The 21,233-nt window shown below is 50.9% G+C and overlaps 1 protein-coding gene across 1 annotated transcript in view; it reads right to left on the bottom strand.

Annotated features, from left to right (window-relative positions):
- Window positions 1-15,196: 15,196 nt before the first annotated feature.
- Window positions 15,197-21,233, bottom strand: part of Vwa5b1 (von Willebrand factor A domain containing 5B1) — a 40,584-nt gene continuing 34,547 nt past the window's right edge. Inside the window, exons 18-24 of the mRNA XM_042055284.1 lie at window positions 21,003-21,193; window positions 19,900-20,053; window positions 19,367-19,546; window positions 19,054-19,128; window positions 18,249-18,303; window positions 17,368-17,485; window positions 15,197-15,703 (exon numbers count right to left, since the gene is read on the bottom strand). Of these exons, the coding sequence (XP_041911218.1) occupies window positions 15,197-15,703; window positions 17,368-17,485; window positions 18,249-18,303; window positions 19,054-19,128; window positions 19,367-19,546; window positions 19,900-20,053; window positions 21,003-21,193 (1,280 nt within the window). The remainder of the gene's footprint in view (window positions 15,704-17,367; window positions 17,486-18,248; window positions 18,304-19,053; window positions 19,129-19,366; window positions 19,547-19,899; window positions 20,054-21,002; window positions 21,194-21,233) is intronic.

Here is a 21,233-nt window from a genome sequence, read left to right as displayed (position 1 = left end):
GGTCAGGGCTGGAGGGAGGTGGGGATGGATTTCCAAGGCCTGACAGGTCATTTTAAGGACAGTCGCTTTTCCATTGCGCTAACCCGCTGAGTAGAGGTCTAGTCCTGGGGCCCCTTGTTTTCATAGCTCCACAGAGAGCCAGTGAGAGGTCAAGGTGGGAGCAGGGAGCTCAAGGAAGACTTGTCTTGACTGAAAGAGCTTCACTAATGCCAGGCAACAGAGACGGAGTAGGGAAGATTCTGGAAACATATCCAAGGCAGAGATGGCTAGTTTATAAGATAGGCTACAAACTAGGTGAGAGGAGAGGCTTCAAGAATGATTCTAAGGTTTTGGTCTCAAGGGCGGAAAGGGGAAGCCACCCATCTACTGAACCCAGAAAGGAAGGTGTTTTTCCTCAAGTCAGAGGAACCAGGTCTGGCTGGAGGTGTACATGGGAGCCCCTTAAGCCATGGCATTTAAAGCAGGAAGCCTTTGATGGCTATCTGTTGTGCACGACTTAAGAGCAGCCAAGAGCCTTTGGGGCTGGGGCTAAGCCTCTTTATGGAGTCTGGGCAGATGTCAATCTAGACCGAGGAGGAGGGAAGAGGGGGGATGCTGGCCAATGAGAGTCACTGATCCTTGTCCCCTCTAGGCCTTCCTTCCACTCTACTCTCCCTTGCACCAGTTCATTCCATTTTTGTTTTGTTTTGTTTGTTTTGCTTTTGAAATAGGATGTCTCTATGTAGCTCTGGCTGTCCTGGAACTCATTTTGTAAACCAGGCTGGTCTCAAACTCACAGAGATCCGCCTGCCTCTGCCTGCTGAGTGCTAAGATTAAAGGAGCACGCATTATGCCTGGTTTATTCGTATTCTTTCTTCTTCTTCTTCTTCTTCTTCTTCTTCTTCTTCTTCTTCTTCTTCTTCTTCTTCTTCTTCTTCTTCTTCTCCTTCTCCTTCTTCTTCTTCTTTCTTCTTCTTCTTATCTCTGCCTGCTTTATCTCCCTTGGCCTCATTCTCCATCTCTGCTCATGCCCTAGCCGTATGTCTCAGGCATCAAGGGTTCGGGTATCCCTGGCAGTGGCAGGCCTGTGCCAATCTCCAGAGGTGGAGGCATCGCCACCGGCCTCCGGGTCCCCTTGCCTCGCCGCGCCTCCTGCCCGCATAATAAGCTCTAATATTTATTTACATGCCTTTCTGACTATTATTTATTAAGGTATCGCTGCCAACTGTGCGCGGGCTAATTGCTTTTAATGTGCCCCCTTCTGGTTCCCACGGCGACGTCTTCCGGGCTGCGGAGCCAGCATTGCTCCAAGCGGGGGAAGCCAAGGACAGAGCATGGGGACTTCGAGGGACCAGAGTGCAGGGGCGCTCAGAATGCGAAGTCTGGGGCTCGGTTTGCAGTCTTGAGGGAGGGATCTGGGGCAGGGTCTAGATCCCATGGGGGGACTTTGGGGTCAGGAGTGGCATGAAGTGTCAGGTTGGGGTTCAAGAAAGATGGAAAACCTGAGAATCAAGAAGGAGATCAAGGGGCTGGAGAGATGGTTCAGAGGTTAAGAGCATTGCCTGCTCTTCCAAAGGTCCTGAGTTCGATTCCCAGCAACCACATGGTGGCTCACAACCATCTGTAATGGGGTCTGGTGCCCTCTTCTGGCGTGCAGGCATACACACAGACAGAATATTGTATACATAATAAATAAATAAATAAATATTAAAAAAAAAAGAAGGAGATCAAAGAATCAGATTGGTGCCCTGTGGGTTTGGGGGAATTAGCGAGTCAGGAGGAAGTGTGGGGGAACCAGGGCTGGGGACCTCAGAACCTTGGGGGTGACACTGGGAGGTCCTGTAGGGCATGAAGTGCCCCTCCTTCATCAGCAAAAAGCTGAAGGGAATAAGGTTCAGATCAGCTGTGCCTGGGTCTCAGCAGGCTCTGGTGTGGGCAGAGAGGGACAGCAATGCATCCCACATCCCCGCAGCATCCCGGGGAGCAGGCGGCTGCCTCTCCCCGCTCCACCCGCGTAGGCGGCCTCTGCGTTCGTTTTTCCCCACGTCAGCAACCGCCGCTGGAGCCGGAAGGAACTATTTAATTGGCAGGATTTTGGGTTAAAGACAGCTGTGGATTCTCTGGGTTCTGAAGGGAGCGCTTGCGCTCGGGTGGGGACAGGAGGGGGAGAAATACTGAGAAAGAAAACCCTGGCTTGTAGAAATTCTAGATCAGGGGTTCACAACCTTCCTAATGCAGCCACCCTTTAATTCAGTTCTTAATATTGTGGTAACGCCCGCACCATAAAATTATTTTCGTCACTACTTCATAACTGTAATTTTGCCACTGGTAAATATCTGTGTTTTCTGATGATCTTGGGTGACCCAAGGGGTCTCGACCCACAGGTTGAGAACAGCTGTTCTAGAGAGAGGGGGCAGAGCAGGGGTGGGTGACCAACTGGGAGAGAGAAGCAGATGACGAGAGACAATGATGGACAAATGTAAGCAGGGGCGACTCTGGTGTGAGTGGCGAGTGCAGGTTGGTTCCTGCCCAGGTCTTCACTCCGGCTGGCTATAGTACCAGGACGGAGGCCTTCCACAAAATGGAGACTGACAAGATACATCTGTGTGGTTCAGCCTTTCTTTCGCTGATTTCCAGCTCTTGATCCCGCTGAATCCTCCCACCTGAGCATCTAGCTTCTGCCATGGTTCCTCTGAAACACCCCACTTCTAGCCCTCATGTGTGCGTGTATAGCCTCCACGACTGTCCAACAGTGTCACCACAGGGTATCTTTGGTTCTTGAACTCAGAGAGAACAGCTGTTTGGGGGGACCTGAGTAGCTTCGGTCCAGGGGCTGCAGTGTCTCCTTCCTGGGGTTGTAGTGTCTCCAGCTATAGTGGTATGGGAACCTGGAGGTTTCTACCCATCATCTCCATTTCTGACAGCTTAAAGCTGCCACAGTAGGAGCAGCTAGGTTCAGAGTTCCCCAAGCCAGGGCCTGTCTGCTGCTTTCTTTGCTTGGGAAAGCAATGGGAGTGAGCACTGGGTTCCAGGGAGCAGTGTGTGATGACCAGGATGAAGAGGAAGATCATCGCTGATTCTCTTGGGTCCTGAACCTCCTGGTCCCAGAGGCCTCCCTGTGGGGGATGAGGATGGGATGGGTTCTCTTTGTCTTCCGGGGACAGTATAGGGGGTAGAATCCAGACCACTTGAGACTGAGCCTCCTCTCCTAGTGGACAACTTTCCTTTAATTAAACTTGAGAGAAGCCTATTCAAAAGGCTGCCTTCCTAAAAACCCAGCCACCTCAGCCCATTTAGCTGAGCTGAGGAGTGTTCACACATAGGTGGCGTGAAGCAAATGCTTTGGAGGACCTGGGCCCCCAAGGATGGACAAAGCTGGGTTTGAATCCTTCCCACGTAGATTTCTAGCTGGACGACCCTGGACAGAGTATGCAATGTCTTTATATTTTTAAGCCCTTGAAAAACAAAATTGAAGAGGATATCAGAAAGTGGGAAGCTCTCCTGTGCCCTTAGGTAGGTAGAATTAACATAGTAAAAATGGCAATTTTAGCTAGGCAATGGTGCCACACACTTTTAATCCCAGCACTCAGGAGGCAGAGGCAGGAGAATCTTTGTGATTCAAGGCCAGCCTGGTCTACAAGAGCTAGTTCTAGGACAGGCTCCAAAGCTACAGAGAAACTATCTCTCAAAAAGCAAACAAAACAAAACAAACAAACAAACAAACAAAAACCAAAAAGACAATCTTATCAAAAGCAGTCTACAGATTCAATGCAATCCCCATCAAATCCCCAACACTATTTTTCACAAACCTTGAAAGAACAATATTAAATTTCATATGGAAAAACAAAAACCCAGGGTAGCCAAAACAATCCCGAACAATAAAGGAACTTCCGGAGGCATCACCATCCCTGACTCCAAGCTCTATTATAGAGCTACAGTAATAAATTCAGCTTGGTATTGGCATAAAAACAGACAGGTGGACCAATGGAATTGAATCGAAGACCCTGATATTAACCCACACACCTATGAACACCTGATTTTTGACAAAGAAGCTAAAATTATCTAATGAAAAAAATAAAACATGTTCAACAAGTGGTACTGGCATAACTGGATATCAGCATGTAGAAGAATGCAAATAGATCCACATCTGTTCCCATACACAATAATCAAGTCCAAATGGATCAAAGACCTCAACATAAAGCCAGTCACACTGGACCTCATAGAAGAGAAAATGGGAAGTAGCTTTGAACACATTGGCACAGGAGACCATTTCCTAAAGAAAGTACTAGTAACAGACACTGAGAGCAACAATTAATAAATGGAATCTCCTGAAACTGAGAAGCTTCTGTAAAGCAAAGGACACAGTCAATAAAACAAAACATCTGCCTACAGAATGGGAAAAGATCTTCACCAACCCCACATCAGACAGAGGTCTAATCTCCAAAATATATAAAGAACTATAAATTTATATATTTTTATATATAAAAATTTTTATATATTTATAAAATATATAAAGATCAAGAAACTAGACACAAAACTACCAAATAATCCAATTAAAAAACAGGGTACATATCTAAACAGAGAATTCTCAACAGAAAAATCTCAAATGGCTGAAAGACACTTAAGGAATTGCTCAACATCCTTAGCCGTCAGAGAAATGCAAATCAAAACAACTCTGAGATACCATCTGACACCTGTCAGAATGACTAAGATCAAAAACACTGACGACAGCTTATGATGGAGAGGATATGGACTAAGGTGAATACTTCTCCTTTGGTGGTGGAGTGCAAGCTTGTACTGTCACTATGGAAACCAGTATAGAGATCTCTCGGAAAATTAGGAATCAGTCTACCTCAAGACCCAGCAATACCGCTCTTGGGCATATATCTAAAGGATGCTCACTCGCACCAAAAGGACATTTGCTCAACTATGTTCATAGCAGCATTATTCATAATAACCAGAACCTGGAAACAACCTAGATGCCCCTCAACCAAAGAATGGATAAAGAAAATGTGCTATATTTACACAATGGAGTACTGCTCAGCAATAGAAAACAATGACATCTTGAAATTTGCAGGCAAAGGGACGGAACTAGAAAAAAACATCCTGAGTGAGGTAACCCAGACCCAGAAAGACAAATATAATGTGCACTCACTCATAAGTGGAAATCAGACATAAAGCAAAGGGTAGCCATCCTACAGTCTACAACCCCAGAGAAGTTAGAACCCTCTTCCAGAAACAGATGGAAGCAGATGCAGAGCTAACTAACCACTGGACTGAGCTCCTGGAACAAAGGGATCAAAACCATGATGGGGAAACCCACAGCATCAGCTGACCCAAGCTAGTGGGAGTTTGCTGATTCTGGACTGACAGCTGGGGACCCTGCATAGGACTGACCTAGCCCCCCCCCCCCTCAATGCAGGTGACAATGGTGTGACTTGAGCAGTATATGGAGTCACTGGCAGTGGGACCAGGATCCAACCCTAAGGCTGACTTTGTGGAGCCCATTCTCTATGGAGAGATACCTTGCTCAGCCTAGGCACGGCGTGGGGGGGGGCGGGGGGGAGGGGTGCTTGGTCTTGCCTCAACGAGGTGATAGGATGGGACTTAGTTGCCTTCCCAGGGGAGGCCTTACCCACTCTGAGGAGCTAATGGGGAGTGGGGTGGGGGGAAGTGGAGGTAGTGGGAGGAGAGGAGGGAGGGGAAACCGGGATTGGTATGTAAAAGAACAAAAAAAGTAAAAAAAAAAAAAAAAAAAAACACTAGAGAAAAGAGAATACATGATGTCTTTGAACTTCAACATCCTTGTGTATAGCACTAGATGATACTCCTAGAGCCATGAGGAACAAAGGCGATGAGTTTGGGGCCACACCTGTCCTCCTGACATTTAGCATCCCTCAAATGGTACCTTGGTTATTGGTTTTTACTGAGGAAAGATGAGTGGGTTGGCCTTGCACTTGGCCATCAAACAGGTCTGCCTTAGCATTTTGCCACCCTGTTCCTCTCTTACGGTGCTTCCCTGAGCTGCCCTCTAGCCTTTGTCCTGAGCTCCAGTTTGCTTTCTGAGGGTTTCTTTGGCTTACATGCTGTAATCCCTCCCCAGGGGAAGTCAGGGCAGGAATTCAAGGCAGAAATCTCGTCAATAACTGAAGCAGAGATCATGGGGAACTCTGCTGACTGTCTTGCTCCCTTGGCTTGCTTAGATTGCTTTCTTATACTATCCAGGGCCATCGGCCTGGGGCGGCACTTCCCAAGGTAGTCTGGGTCCTCCCACAGCTATCATTAATCAAGAAAACTCCCTACAGGTTTGCCTACGGGCCAGTCTGATGGGGGCATTTCCTCTTCTCAAGTGACACATGCTGGGTCAAGTTGACAAAAACAAACAAGCAAACAAACACAAAAATCTGAACAACAACAAAACCCCAAACCTCACTAGGACATGTCGGTATATTTTTACTTGATTTTATGTTGGTCGTCTGTCTCTCTTTCCTAGAACATCAGCCCCATGGAGACAGGGGGCAGGTGCAATGTTGCTCTCAACCCTACACTGAAATTCTAACTTCCAGAATAAGACCTGATATGGAGATACACTCTTATGTTTTCCTTCCATTTTTTGGCATATGTATGTATGCATGTATGTATGTATGTGTTAGCATGTGTATGGGTGCACGTGTGCATGTATGGCTGCATGTATATGTGCCAGATTGATACCAGGAATTATCTCCAATCATTCTCCTACCTAACTGAGTGAGTTCTCTCAGTCAAACCAAGTCTGATCCCTCTTGTTAATCTTGCTAGCCAACTGGCTCTGGGAACCCTCTGTCCCCACGCTTGTAGGTTGGAGGGCCACCACATCTACTCAGCACTCATGTGGGTTCTGGGGATCAAAACTCTGGTTCTCCAGTTTGTGGGACAAGGACTTAGCGACTGAGCCATCTCCTCAGTCCCAAGACAGAGTCTTTAGAGTGACAGCGTAGGGCCAGCAAGAGAACTCAGTGGGCAAAGGTGCTTGCTGTGCAAATCGGACAATCCAGATTTAATCCCTGGAGCCTGTGTGATGGTGAGTGCATGTTCCCTTATCATGCATGCACACAAACATGTGTGCACACACACGCTACTGTAAAACAACAACAATACTAGTAAGTTTTAGAAAAGAGGTAATTTAGCTAAAGGGAGGTTGTCCGAGTGGGTCCTGACTTAGTGTCTTTATAAAAATGGAGTAGTGGAAATAGGAACTCCTGGGGGCACGCTGTGTGAAGAACAGAGCTGTGATCTTGGACTTGGGGCGCTCCAGAGCTGTGGGACAGTAGCCGCCCGTGTTAAATGCCACTGCGTGGTGCTTCGCTGTGACACCCTAGCATGGCAGTGAAGGCGGGGATTTCATTTTGCTTCTAGCTGTATCTCAAAGTCTGTCATGGACCCTGTGGTTTAGAAGCCAGTGTGGCTTATAGAGGAAGGGGATGGCACTTGGTATGACGATGCAAGAAGTGGCAAAAAAGTGAGACCCCTCACCCCCCCTCCCCCCGCCTATGTGAGAGATCTCGTATGTCAGTCGGTGGATTTCCCCTCCAGAGGCAGTGGGAGCGGGTGGGGGTGTTTGAGGTTCCCCTGGTGGCAGTGTGGAGGCTGCATGTAAAATGTCATCTGCGGGCAGGGAGGATAGGTGGCATAGGAGTACAAGGGACATGAGCAGAGTGTGAGGTGACAGCGTGGACGGAGGGGGTCTGTCAAGGAAGAGCGAAGGGTGGCGCCTGTAAGAGAATCAAGGTCTCCACTCTTAAAATTCGATCCGTCTCTTCCTTTTCTCCCCTGACACTGGTGATATTTTATATGTCTAGATCCATATACTCTGTGTGCAAAGCTCATGGGACTTGGGTCATTTCAGTTCCCTTCTTGAGTGAGTGACAAAGAGGCTGTCCCCAAACTGATCGGTGCTGACACAGGAGCAGCGGTGAGGCACAGTTGGATGGAGGAGACAGAGAGCGCTGTCTGATGGAAGACACAAAAGCCTTGCCCCTGGAAGGTCTCCAGTCTGATGGGAGCGGGCTAGTACACAGAACAGGACAGGGACATCTGTCCCGAAGGATTTCCCTGAACTGGGAGCTCCCAGGCTCATGGAGGAGACAGACCCTCCCAGTAAAATATGAAGTTGCTGTTGAGTGGAGACCTGGGAAGCTTGTCTGAAAGAAACAGGCATTGCATGGCATTGTGGGGAGCAGTGAGTGCAAACATGGTAGAGGAGAGAAGGCAAGGACCACATGGCCGCTTTGTCCTTTCCAGGCATAGGTGAGCCAGCCTGGGGTCTGAACCCACAGAAGAGTAGAAAGACTGTTGGCAGGAACAGTTTGGGTTGCTGGCCTCCATCCCTGTGCTTGCCCCTCAGTTCCTACATCCAGGCCATACACAGCCCTGGTCTGGGAAGGCAGTGCACACCCACAGTGCCCTCTGCTGGATATCAATATGGCACTGCCAACTTGAATGTCACAGGGACCTGGTTTCCTGCTGTGGAGCCCCAGGTTCAGCCCCAGGTGCAGGGTACACAGGGAACCGGTCAGCACCTGGGAAGATGCATATCTGCTCTCTGGAAGGTCTGAGAATCTTTCTGAGACCAGTTTGTCTTAGGAAGGCTGAGAAAGCCATAGTAAACTACCTCCCTACTGTCCTCTGAGCTGAGTTTAAGAGTGGGGTCTGGCCAACATCCTAGATATCTGGGATAGGAAAGGACCCCTTTTTGTCACATGTCACTAAGATGACTCAGGGTTCATTGTGCAATAGAGGATATGCGGCCCTATCTTTTTCCAAGGTTTGAGATCTGGACCAGCTGGGCTTTGGGTGTGGGTGGGCTGGGTGCTCCCAGGAGAGGGTCACAGTGGGGGAGGGAGTGCCACTGGGGATTCCAGCAGAATGACGGAGGTTGACAGAATGGGACTGGAGTCCACTCAGCAGACCAGGGTGAGGGTGAACTGAGAGCTCCGGGGCAGCCCAGGCTGTGGGGTGACAGGGACACAGTGCCCTGCAGGGGACAGGGTATCTCAGGAGAGGGGATACAGCAGGCCCAGAATCCGGGGTGTGGTCACTTCCTGTCTTACACTGAGTTCCTGGAGTTAGCCCAGGGGTCCCTTTTATCCATAAGCACATCCTTTCCAGTGTGACAGACTAGGAGGTCCCTACTGCTCTCCTGGCCTTTGCAGGAGCGTCCCAAAGGCAGAGGTAGTGTCACAGGGGCCTCTGGTGGAGGCAGGACAGTGACAGGGTTTGTTAGTCACATTGAAGGCTAGCTCCCGGCTGGCCAGCAGGGTGTTGGTGCCTGCTTTAGCTCAGCTTGCTGGCATCCCACACTATCTCTGCAGGGACTGGTAGTGTCTTATAGCGATGTTTTGGGGGCTGATGGGAATTCCTATTTTAGGCAACCATTTCCTCTGTAATCTGCAAAGGGCTCATATTGATCACGTTTCCTTGCAACCATGACCAAAATACCTGACAAGAAGCAACGTAAGTGGGTGGGGGGAGGCATTCTTTTTGGCTTACAGTTACGGTTGATCATGGCAAGCTCAAGGTTTTTATCACTCTGGCTCCCAGAATTCCTGGTCAGAATGAGGGTCACGGTCACGACAGTAACCTGAGCAACAACATTCTCTTTATCGGGGGGTCCTTCACATATCTCTGTTGGGTGGCTGTTTCCTCTGGGTTGTATGTGGCTGGAGTCTTGAAACCATAGCAGCAGCGATCCCCCCAGGTGGCCCTTGTGTGATTGGGTGGGTTAACAATCCCTCAGGAGGGAGAGGTGGGGAGGCTGGGGAGCTCTTCCCAAGGCCCCTCCCTGAGGTTATATAAGAGGGAAACAATTGCCTGGAGAGCATTCAGAAGTTTAAATGTTTTGAGCTTTCCGGGTGCAGGTGGCATGCCTCAGTGGCATAGCTTCCCGCAAATCACCCAGAGGACTTCCCCATTATCATCCGTGCTCCTGTAAGTAACCCCAATAAACTCCTTGGTTCATTGAGGTGGACTTAGAATCTTTTTCCCCCTCTTCCCTTTTCTGGGGTGAATAGACATTTCTGTACGTTTCTCGAAAATATACCACAATATCCCATTTCACTTCTTACCTCTCCCAGGCCGTTTCCTGGGATGTCCTATTAAACTATGTATGTGCCCACAATTTATCCATATCTCCAGCTCTGCTTCACTACAACTGTCCAAGTTTTTCAGTCCTTTCAGTCCCAGGCAAACTTAGACCATTCATTAGTCACCTTGAGAGGCACCCTTGCAAGACGTACACAGCTCACTAAGGAAGGTGAACCCATCCCTGTCCTGCTAGCTTGGGCTCTGAGAACAAAAACAGCAGACACAAGTATACTCTTGTCACATGGACAGTTTTTATGAGCCAAAAGCCTGGAGGAGGACAGGAGACACCGTGGCAAAACAGCCATTCCTTTGAAAATAGATACACGCACACATAATCCCAGGGTAGGCATGGCTAAGTGTGGTTGGAATCAGACAGCTGGTATCTAGGACCTCTGCAAACATCAGTGTAACTGGCTACACCAGGCAAGCTGGCAATGTATTTTCCAAGAAGCAGGAAGTATCCCAGGCACTGCGGGGTCATTTGGGTGAACAGAGAAAAATACAGGGCAGCGTGTGATAGGCACTTGAGGCTCTGACAGGGACAAGCACCGGCCATGCCACTTGAGCCAAAGCCACCTGAGCAAACAGTTAAAATGATACCACATCACCACACGAATGCACGGAGACAGGCACTTTGCCTTAGAAGCGGCTGTAAGCCCCGGACAACTGAACCAAGACTCTGGGCAAATTGCAGCGTCAACAGGAGGCATCTCATAAAGGTAGTGCCAGGTCATCTGGGGAGGCAGCGCTGGTGTGAGGCTAGAGTCACCAGGTCAGGGCACTTCCCACTAGGGAACTGTAGTACTGACTGGGCAAGGTCACCAAGTCCACGGCCTGGGGACAAATCTCCATGGATCAGGCTACTCAGCTGCACAGTGCCACGCATGGCCCTGTTATCTTCGGTGGCACTGTAGAGAGAGCCATGTTACAATGGAGGAGCGTGTATCTTTGTTACCTCAGCTGTCCTTAGTTCCTGCTTTGGGGGAAAAAGACTCCTCCCATTGCTGAGGGACATATGCTTCATACCTTCCCTCTCCTGTCTCGGGGCGCTAAGGATGCAGAGCGCACTTCCTCCTGGGGTTCCTCTGAGATGTTAGTGAGTCAGAGCGAGACAAGATTTAAAACCTCAAATGACAAGTACTGGGGTGTCAGGCTTATTCCAGCCAGGCAGGGGGATGGGATAGCCAGTCTCTGGGGAGGAGGCCACTGTGGTCAGGCAGAGCAGACTCTTTTCTATATCCTCTCCTTTAAGAGTCCCTGCCAAGGGAGAGGGTGGGGGCAGTGACCAGCAGAGGAATTTTGGCCCTCAAATAAAGATGTCGGTGTGTGTGGGAGGGTGCAGGCAGGATTTAGAGGAAGCTCCTAGAAACCTTTAGTGATGGGTGAATCAGCAAGCAGGATTGTGCTGGGGGTCTTGCTTTTTCCCTCATCCAGGGGGCGGATGACAATCACCAGGGGTGGGTGTTAGGAGGGGTGGCTCCACTCATCAGCTACAACCATGCCAGCTCAGGTCATGGCGGACACGCAGCTTGCGGTCAAACAGGGGCCTGACTGGAAAACAAGACTATAAATTCACAAGTGCAGTGTGGGCCAAGTTACTCAGTGGGAGACAGCCTCCTTGGGCTCCAGAGTCAGACTTAGTGACACAGTCTGCCTAGGGCAGGCGGTAGACCCAAAGGACACTGGGCACTCCTTTCTGTGTTACTGTGCCCAGTTGTCCTCACGCCAGCAAGAACGTCCGAGTGCTCAGAGATCAGCCAGTTAGGGTCAGCGGCACTCAGACTGTGCAAGGCTGAAGCTACGCTCACACACGGCAAGACCATGGCGCTGGAGAATCGTCAGTCAAGACACACCCACCTTGGACCAAGGAGTGCCAGAGGGGTCGTGGGAGCTCTTCCAATACTCTTTGCCAGGCTCCCAAGGGACAGGGATGGCCCCTGGTGTGCCCACAGAGGCACTACGCATGCATTCCATACAGAAAGCATTCTATAAAAGCGGTTTGGATGTCAGTACCAACCCAGGGAAATGCCCCACCACCAGCATTTTTTCAAGTGGGTACCTTTGAAAGAGCTGCCTTCTGGGTGACCTCCTTGGAAAGTGCTGGTGCCATTAACCCCTTAGCTTCCTTGCCTGCATATGTCTGTTTTCTGAGGCTTCCCCTGTGTGTTTGACAGACAGAAGTTTCTCATAGGTGAGTAACAAGCTTGGAAGTGGCCGCCTAACAGAATCCTATCATTCTACAAGAAAATAAAACAGGGCCTGGGAGGAAGACAGCAATTTGCCAGAAGTCACACGGCGTAGTGGTGGCTGGGTTGGGTCCATGTTTTTACCATGAAAAGCAGTGTAGAGGTTGGCTGGACAGTCTCACACAGAGAGGACATCAGTGTCCCTTTGACATGACCTGGAAAGTGAAGCTGGCTCAACAAACTAAATGAAATGAATTCAAGTTCGCGTAGCTCGCAGGAACAACAGTGTGCCCCTCCAGTTTTGTACCACTTTAGTTTCTATGCATGTGCTCACTACCTAGGGCTCTGATCTTTCCCTTAAGGCCCAACCCTTTGGCCATCTGCTTGGCGAGCCAGTCAGTGGTTACCGAGGCTGCAAGTCGTCCAAATACCACTGTAGCAGTTTTTACAAGTGCCTCTTGTTCGGACACTCCCTTCCCCAGTCCTTGGGTTACTGGATACCAAGGGATCTGCTCCTCGGTTCTATGGTACTGGGATGTTGAGTTCAGGCTGCAGAGATCAGCGATGACTTCTGCATCAAGCACACTGCTGAGCTCTGGCAGCTGATGCATGGATATAGTCCATCTCTCTAGGCATTCCATCATGCTAATTCCATGCTGGGTGAGAACTGGACTGCTCTAAGCCACGGCCATTGTCTTCTCCAGGTTCTGAGGTTCTGGGATCAAGCTCACGGGCAGGTGCCGGTTAGGCAGTCCAGTTTGCTCATTGCTAGAGGAAGAGAGAGGTTCCAGGGTGCTCACACATCATGTCCAAAGTTACTCAGAAGTAGAGCAAACAAAGCTTACCAAGAGGGGATCTGGGAACGTTAGCAGGAAGAAGTGCATGAACTCCAAAATGCCAAGAGAAGGGAAGTCTCTCACTGTCTGAGGAAGCATCCATCTTTTGACTCTCAGCCTGACCATTTTCCTCTCATGATGACCAGATAAGGGACACTACCTTTGCCATCCAGAAGAAGCAAGGGTTGCTGGCCATGGAGCTGAAATAGTGGGGGTTTTGGTGGAGCAGGGGAGTTGACAAGTCTCTCCCATACCTCCTTGGAACCTCAGGCAAGACAATCTAAATCCCTGTCCCTCTTGGGGACACTGATGCTAAGCCAATGCCCAAGATTTCATTCCGCCCCATCCGAGGTCAGGAGCTGTTTCTCCCCAGAGGGTGAGCTGGAAGCGGAAGCATTCAGTGAAGTAGGGACTAGCCTCTTCAAAAGGGTCGTTCAGACAGCGAGCGACTCTCTGGGAAGCTGTAGCAGGGTAGCCGGAGGCAAGGCAGGACCTGAGGGCAGGGAGCAGAGCACCCAAGTCCTGCTGGGCCTGTCTCTTGCCCCTTCACTCAGCGGGTGTTCTGTGGCAGCATCCCTGCCGCTAGCTCCCGATACAAACAAGAATATTCATGGAGCTGTCACCCAACCCACAGCCCCAAACCCATGGGTTGATTTAATCAAGATTTGTCTCACTGAAAAGGAAACGCTGTGGGATTTCATATCAGGGACTACTTTTTGGAAACAAATATGAGATGTTAAGACCTTAGAAAGAGGGGATTTTATGGGTCCCCAGATTCTGTCTAGGGTCCTGGGTTAGTGTCCTTGGTGAGATCTAGGCACTCTTCTGGGGAAGTGTGAAGGGGGAGGGGAGATACTAGACAGTTTGACACCAGTTCAGGGTTATCACATGGTGTTCTGGGATTGGCGGGGGGGGGGGGGGGGGGGGGGGAGGTGTGGTGGCCCATAGCTCATGCTTTAAAGTTTCAAGGCCTTTCTATCCCCTTTCATCTCCAGACACATTGTAGCCAAACCTGTTCTGTTGCTGCCGTCAAGTTTTCTCTCTGACTGATAATGTGGTATGGCCACATCTCCACTATCCCAGAATGCAATGCACACAGAGGCACTCTAGCCCCTTTATCCAACAGCAGAAGGCATGGAAAAATTATTTAAGTCTGGTTTCTTCACTGACTCCTATGAGCTTGCCTATTCTACTAGTTCTGCAGACTGCAATCTACTATTTTGGCTGGACAGGAGCTATTGCCCCGGTAATGCCCTCATCTTCTTAGACAGAAAGCCAAACTTAGTACCTACCATGCAGTACTCAACTACTAGGAAGAATTTCTTGCAAAGTCTTGAGAGGGATGGTTCTTTGGTCGGCTTCCTAGTGGGATTTGGAGCCCCTGGACTGTTACCATGGAGACACAAGCCTATCCCACAATTCAATAAACAGAGGAGGTCTCTTGTGTGCCTGGAGCAAGCTTATGGTTCTGGTTGCTTATCTTTGATGGATTTTCTTATCTACCTTTTATTGGAGAGGGGCATTGCTCTCTCTAGTGCGTGCCAACATGGTCTTTCTCCAGGGAAAACTCTCCCCCAACCCCGTGTGTGTGTGTGTGTGTGTGTGTGTGTGTGTGTGTGTCTGTGTCTCTGTCTCTCTCTCTCTGTCTCTCTGTCTCTCTTTGTCTCTCTCTCTGTCTGTCTCTGTCTCTCTCTCTCTCTCTCTCTCTCTCTCTCTCTCTCTCTCTCTCTCTCTCTCTCTCTGTGTGTGTGTGTGTGTGTGTGTTTGTGTTTCTCTTGCCATTCCTCAGTAGCAGCAAGTTCTGGAGCCTGAAGGTCTGAATGGAAGGAATATTGAGGCCATTTAAAAATCTAGTAAACAGCCTTCTCTCACCCTCCTGTTTCGCAGATGGGCAACGAAGGCCCTGATGGGACAGTGACTTATCTAAAGTTAGTAGGTGGTAGGTGGCAAGGTTGGAATTGAATTCAGGCCCACCCACTGCCAGTGTGCAAGGCTTTTTCTAGTAACACTATATTGGCTACACTTTCAAAAAGTTCCCCTACCAACCCAAATGGCCCGTCCCTCTCCCCCTCCCTACACATAATTGGGGTTGTAACAGAGCATATTGAACTCCAGGTTCTCATCCCAGTGTCTCAGGAGCACAAACAGCTGGCGGGCAGTGGTCTTGAGTGTGCTCGGCGTGCGGCCCTCAGGCACCTTCTGCTGCTCCAACCACGAGCTGGCCTTAGCAGCGATCAGCTCCCACTCGATGAAGTAGGAAGCCGAGCTGTGTTCCAGCCATGCGAGTGCCACCACAGTGGCCCACAGCTTTCCTGTGTGCTCCAACAGCGCGCCTGGCTCCAGGTCTGAGCTGCCTTCAGCTTCGGCCTCTAGGGGGTTGTTGTTGTGGGGTGGGGATGGAGATGACAGACTGATGCCGTTCCGTGGATTCTGGCTCTCCGAACCGTGCCGGCGGGTGGTGAGGGACATTCGGAGGCAGATGAAGGGTGAGGTCCACTTGAGTTTCTCCATGGGGATTTGGATGGCATCGCAGAAGGCTTGGTTGAGCAGAAAGGCTCCGGAGGCCAGTTGCAGAGACACCTGTGGGCAGAGAAGCATCTCTGTGGGCTTCAAACCTCTCAGGCCATGGAGCTCCTCGCCACGTGAAATCCAGATCCACATAGTCTGCTCGTTCATCTCCTCCTGCCCACTCTGCCTATTTTCGGGATACCCCAAGTCAACAGGGCATGGCTTCATTTTATCCTTCAGCATTGTGGGTTAATCACTCTCTAAGCCAAACTCACTATCTTGGCTCCAAAGCTGCCTCTCATCCTGTGCAGGCTCTGCTTGGCCACTGGGATCATTGAAGCCTGTCCAGCAGACTCTAGTCTGCTCACCCCATTCCTGCATGCATGCTGGTCACTCTCTGCGTCCTAACAGGCTGCAGCCCACTGCCTGCTTTTTCACACGTTCCCTGCCCCTCTCTCTTTCCTCCTCCACATCTGTCCATCTGTCCTGCACTCAGAAGGCACTCCCTCCACAAAGGCTAGAAAACACATGGGCTGAAGGCCAGGATCAATTTCTCACTTACTCAGTTTTCTATTAGACTAAGTCCAGCGTGTGATTTATAAAGCCCTGCACCACCTGCACCCCCCCCCCTTTCTGCATTCCACCCCTCAGCTCCATTCTCCAGATGCCAAGCTATCTCCTCTCAAGGCCTTTGGCCATGACTCCTCAAGAGTCAGGTCTTGGCTCAACCACTGCCTTCTCCGAGAGCCCATTCTGTTAGCACCCTGCCTCAGGCCCTGGGCCTTACCTATATTTCCCACCAAAGCAACCCCTCACTACTGCTCCCAAAGGGTAGGATTGCCTGGTTCCTAGTCTGCCTTCCATTGGATGCTTCATCCCAAGAACTATATTTATCTCCCCAGGATCTGCACTGAGCAGGCTCAGTTAACCCCTGCACAGCAACCATATATGTAAGTGGTCAGCTGACCTGGACTTTTGGAGATGCCAAATGACGCCACACACACACCTGGGTGTGGAGGGAGGGAGACCTGAACTGATGTACCCAAACTCTGCCTCTCCTTCATGCGCCCCACGAACCCCAAGCTCAGGGACACTCAGAGGTGGTAGGACCTGCTCGCCTTGTTCCTTGACTCAGAGTGGCAGGCTGGAGAGCCAGGCTTCTTTTCCCACCATGGCACCCTGGGCCACCTACAGAACCACTTTTGGAGATGGGCATGTCCTCAGGAAGTGACTTTTACTCACCTGCGAGCCATTTCAAGGCTTTTTTTTGTTTTTGTTTTTCGAGACAGGGTTTCTCTGCAGCTTTAGAGCCTGTCCTGGAGCTAGCTCTTGTAGACCAGGCTGGTCTCGAACTCACAGAGATCCACCTGCCTCTGCCTCCCGAGTGCTGGGATTAAAGGCGTGCGCCACCACCGCCCGGCAAGGCTTATTTTTTATGTACTGAGAGCAGGCAAGAGGACGATGTTGTAGGACAGTGCCAAGGTCCTGCAAATCTTTCAGGCAAGGACAGCCACGTGTAGAAAAGCCTCCTGACACGGGCACTAAGACACACACCCCAAGCGGGAACTCCTGGCTGCTTCCTCTGCCTTGGTGGCTGCTTGTGTGGGAAGCTCAGGATTTCTTTGGATAGGTGTACTGGGAGGAGAGTCCCTTCCCTTTGAAGAGGGGAAGGCATAACGGGGGGGGGGGGGGGGGGGGCTGAGCTGGGTAGGAGGGGTCTGAGGTCTGGAGCTCACCAGTGGTATGTAGTCCAAGCTCTGGCTGCCCGGAGTTGGCTCTGGGGTCTTGGCCATTGATTTGCTGAGAAAGCCTTTGGCAGCTCGGGTTAGCAGCCTGGGCTTGTTGAGATTCAATCTGTGAAGACAGAAACAGGTTCTCTGGTCATCCCAGCCTTCTGGTACCTGCCCAGACGCTGCTGAAAGGCAGAGCCAGAAGGACCTAACATACGGTGTTTCTCAATCTCCTCATTGACAGCCAGGGAAATGGAGGCCTGGAAAAAGGGGGTGTGTCTGCCCCCACCTCTTCTGTTAGCAACAATGGGGCAATGAATGGGTCGGTGTTTTTCATGGCTGTCTATGGGTACTGTGTCCATCTGAGTCCAGGGGTGGGAAGACTCCAAAGATAGTTGTGACAGTTAATACTGTCAACCTGACAGGCTCTAGAATCAATGAAGAGACAACTAACTCTCTGGGTTGACTGAGGAGGAAAGACCCGCCCTAAATGTGGGCAGCACCATCCCATGTATTGGAGTCCTGGACTAAAAGAAAAGGAGAAAGCGAGCTGAGCCCCAGAGTTCATCTCTCTTGGGGTCCTTCCTGCAGATGTGATGTGACCAGCCACCTCACGTTTCTGCCTCCATGCCTTCCCCACCGTGATGGACTGCATCCTCAACCAGATAAGCCCAAGATACACCCTCTGGAATCTACTTTGCGTAGGTAATATTTGCGTAGGCAAAGACACAAGTTACTATTTATTGGCCTTCCAAAGTTTAAAGAGACCCAGCCCACGGTGGTGGCTCTAGGCAGCAGGGCTTTGCAGCACCCTTGGGGCGAGGCTGGCTCTGCCTTTGATGGGAAAAGGAATGAAGCATCGTGTTCTCAGAGGAAATTCCACTTACTTGGATCCAAAGAGAGCCTCAGAGGCCTTCATGGAGGACAGGTTGTGAGGGGAACCTGAGGAGTCACAGAATGACAGACTGAGGCTTAATGGGGGACCTGTCTACTTAGTCACCTCCCACCTGGGGAAACAGGCTATGGGTGGGGCAGGAGTTTGCCTATGTGTAGATGGTGCCAGGATGAGAACTGATTGCTGAGCAGCTGCACCCCAGGTGCATGGGCAAGGGTGGCACAGGCAAGGGGCAGGTGACAGACAAGGGAGACATAGGCATGGGGCAGGTGCATGGGCAGGAGTGACCCAGGTGAGGGGCAGGTACATGGGCAAGGGTGACACAGAAGAGGGGCAGGTGCACGGACAGGGGTGACACAGGTGAGGGGCAGGTGACAGACAAGGGTGGCATAGACATGGGGCAGGTGAGCCTATAGGATTCTTGCAGGCAGACCCTGGCATCTTCTAGGAAGCGACAGTTTCAGACCAATGGCACTGTTTCTGGGTTAGACACTTCTGAGTTGACAATCCTGCTAGAGGATGCCAGGCTGGGTGCAATGGGACAATGGCCTTCCAACTGGAACTCTAGGCCCAACTCTGTCACGAACTTGATAGGTGACATTGGGCAAACTGCTTCCCCCAGCCAAGTCTCAGCTTCTTAGTTTTCAAACTGGGGCAGTCCTCTCCTTCTCTTGGGGCTGTCCTGAGACATCAGTGACATTCTGGGCACTCTGCTGGTGCTGAGATACCTCCCTGCCCCTGGTACCTCTCCTATTCCGCCAACGCAGTAAGAGGTTCGGCCCCGGCTGCCTGCTTACCTTCTGCGGCTGTGTCCTTCTCCCTGGCAGGGGACAGGATCTTATTGAAGGTCGAAGCAGGGGGTTCTTCTAGGGCTGCAACAAAGGATGTCAAGGGGCCTGAGCACCCTTCACCCCTCCTTTCTTCCTACCCTGCTGGGCTCCAAGACCTAACACCCCCACTCACTAAGCTGTGGGCTCTTGGTAAGGTCACTTTGTCACTTTACTCTGGAAATTGGAGCTAGGGGGTCTTCCAGTGTCATTGGAAGGTCTCAGTGAGACACTGCTCAGATAATGCTTGCTGCATCACCAAGTACTCAGTAAAGCCTCAGACTGCAGACTCCACAGGGAATTGGGGGCAAGCCTAGAGCGGGGGCTTCAGGATGGGAGTCAGATTCTGGGTGCGGTGGTATCTCCCAGGTCTGTGCCCACTGAGATGTTCCTTCTAGGTCCCCAGGAGGCACCAGGACATAGTCCTGACACATCAGAAGGCTTTGAGCCTCAGTTTCCCTGTCTGTAAAACAGACATGAGAATCATGGTCCATAACCATGCTTGCTGTGATTTAAATGAGAAGTCTCCCCCATGGGCCCATGGATTCGAACACGAGGCCCCCAGTTTGTGGGGAAGTTTAAGGAAGATTATGGAGTCTTTAGGAGTCAAGCCTAACTGGAGGATGCATGGCACCGGGTCGGGATTTGAGGTTTTGTATTCTCACCCCACTTCCTGTCTTTCTCTTTCACTGCCTGTGAGTGGATGAAAGCATCACCAGCCAACTTTCTGCCCGCTGCCCCCCACCCCGGCCCCGCATGTGTTTTCCTCTGCTCTTCCGACTCTACAACGGGCTCCCTCCCTCTGGAACCACCAACCACAGCGAACCCTGTCCTCTGTCAGTTGCTGTTCTGGGGAATCTGTTGTCACAGTGACAGGAGAGTCACCATGCTGAACCAAGGTGATGATTATTGGCATTGTCACTTCTGGGGTCAGACTGACGGGACAATCTGACAGAAGGGAGGGTCTAAGCTATAGAAAAGAGGTGCGTGCACAGACACATTCAGCAAAGCCTCAGTTTCCCCAGATGAAGAGGGGCTCTCATTGCCATAGCACTCAGTCCAAGGACAAGCTAGAGATGGAGTGGCTGACTGACTGAAGCAACCAGGAGGTGACTGCAGTGTCACTTAATGTCACAGTTCACCGCCAAACCCTGAATCCAAACCTCGACTCCTGCACACACTGTCACCCTGAGTGAGTCACCTAACTTCCCCCGGGGCCCATTTTTCTCCTCTCTTGACCAAGGAACAGAAAGTCTCTTGAAGTGCCTGTGAGGAGTTCATAGTAGCGAGGAGAGAGCTGAGCACAAGGGGACTTCTCAGCAAGGCCGCTCACCGCCTTCAGTAGGGGCAGCGTAAGAGTTGAGGGGCTGGGGATGTGGGGCTTGAACAGAGGATGACGGGGAGGAAGAGGCTTGTGATGTCAATGGAAGCCTCTGCCTGCTGAGGGCTGAGGTGCAGAGAAGGGGCAGTTAGGTCGGAAAGTTCCAGAAACTCAATGGCTGGGCTCAGCAGGTCCCCTGGGGCTTGGGACACAAAGAGGCCGAGACATTGTCCTTAATTCTGAAGAAGGGCTCTGGGCATCTAGTACTCTAGTCTTTCTTTTGCTCTCTATTCCCTCTGATGAAACATTCTTACAGTGTGGGTGGCTGAGGAGGCTCAGGGCGTGGCCTCTGATGTCCTCCCCACATTCAACAGAGGGCAGGGTGTGTATAGAGGGTTGCAAGGGAAGGGGTTACAATGAGCACAGGCTCTCTGTGGAGAGCCAGAAAGTCAGGCATAGATGACAGATGTGGAGTAGCCAGCCTGTCAATCAGCTCAAGGTCACTCAAAGGTCATGCCACAGTTCTCTGAGCACCAGGCAATCAGGAGAAGGCTGAAAGGGAGATGCTAGGAATCCAGAAAACAGCAGATGGTGGGACCTGGGCAGATGGAATGGCCTCTTTGCTCATCACTTGCTCCTGTTCCTTAGGTTTCCCAGAACTTGGTGTCTGGGAGAAGCCACAGGCTGGAGGGCCCGCAGCTGAGGGCGAGAGGGGATGCCGTACGGAAGGGCCTTGGGACAGGCCCTGGCTGCCCTTTCCTGCTTCCTGCCTCTGTACAAAGCTGTGTACTGGAGTTACACCAAACCCCTGTGCCTACGCTAGTCCCCC

The sequence above is a fragment of the Arvicola amphibius genome, chromosome 6 (assembly GCF_903992535.2).
Source record: "Arvicola amphibius chromosome 6, mArvAmp1.2, whole genome shotgun sequence".
In the NCBI taxonomy this organism is placed as follows: domain Eukaryota; kingdom Metazoa; phylum Chordata; class Mammalia; order Rodentia; family Cricetidae; genus Arvicola; species Arvicola amphibius.
This window is presented reverse-complemented; position numbering and strand designations above follow the sequence as displayed.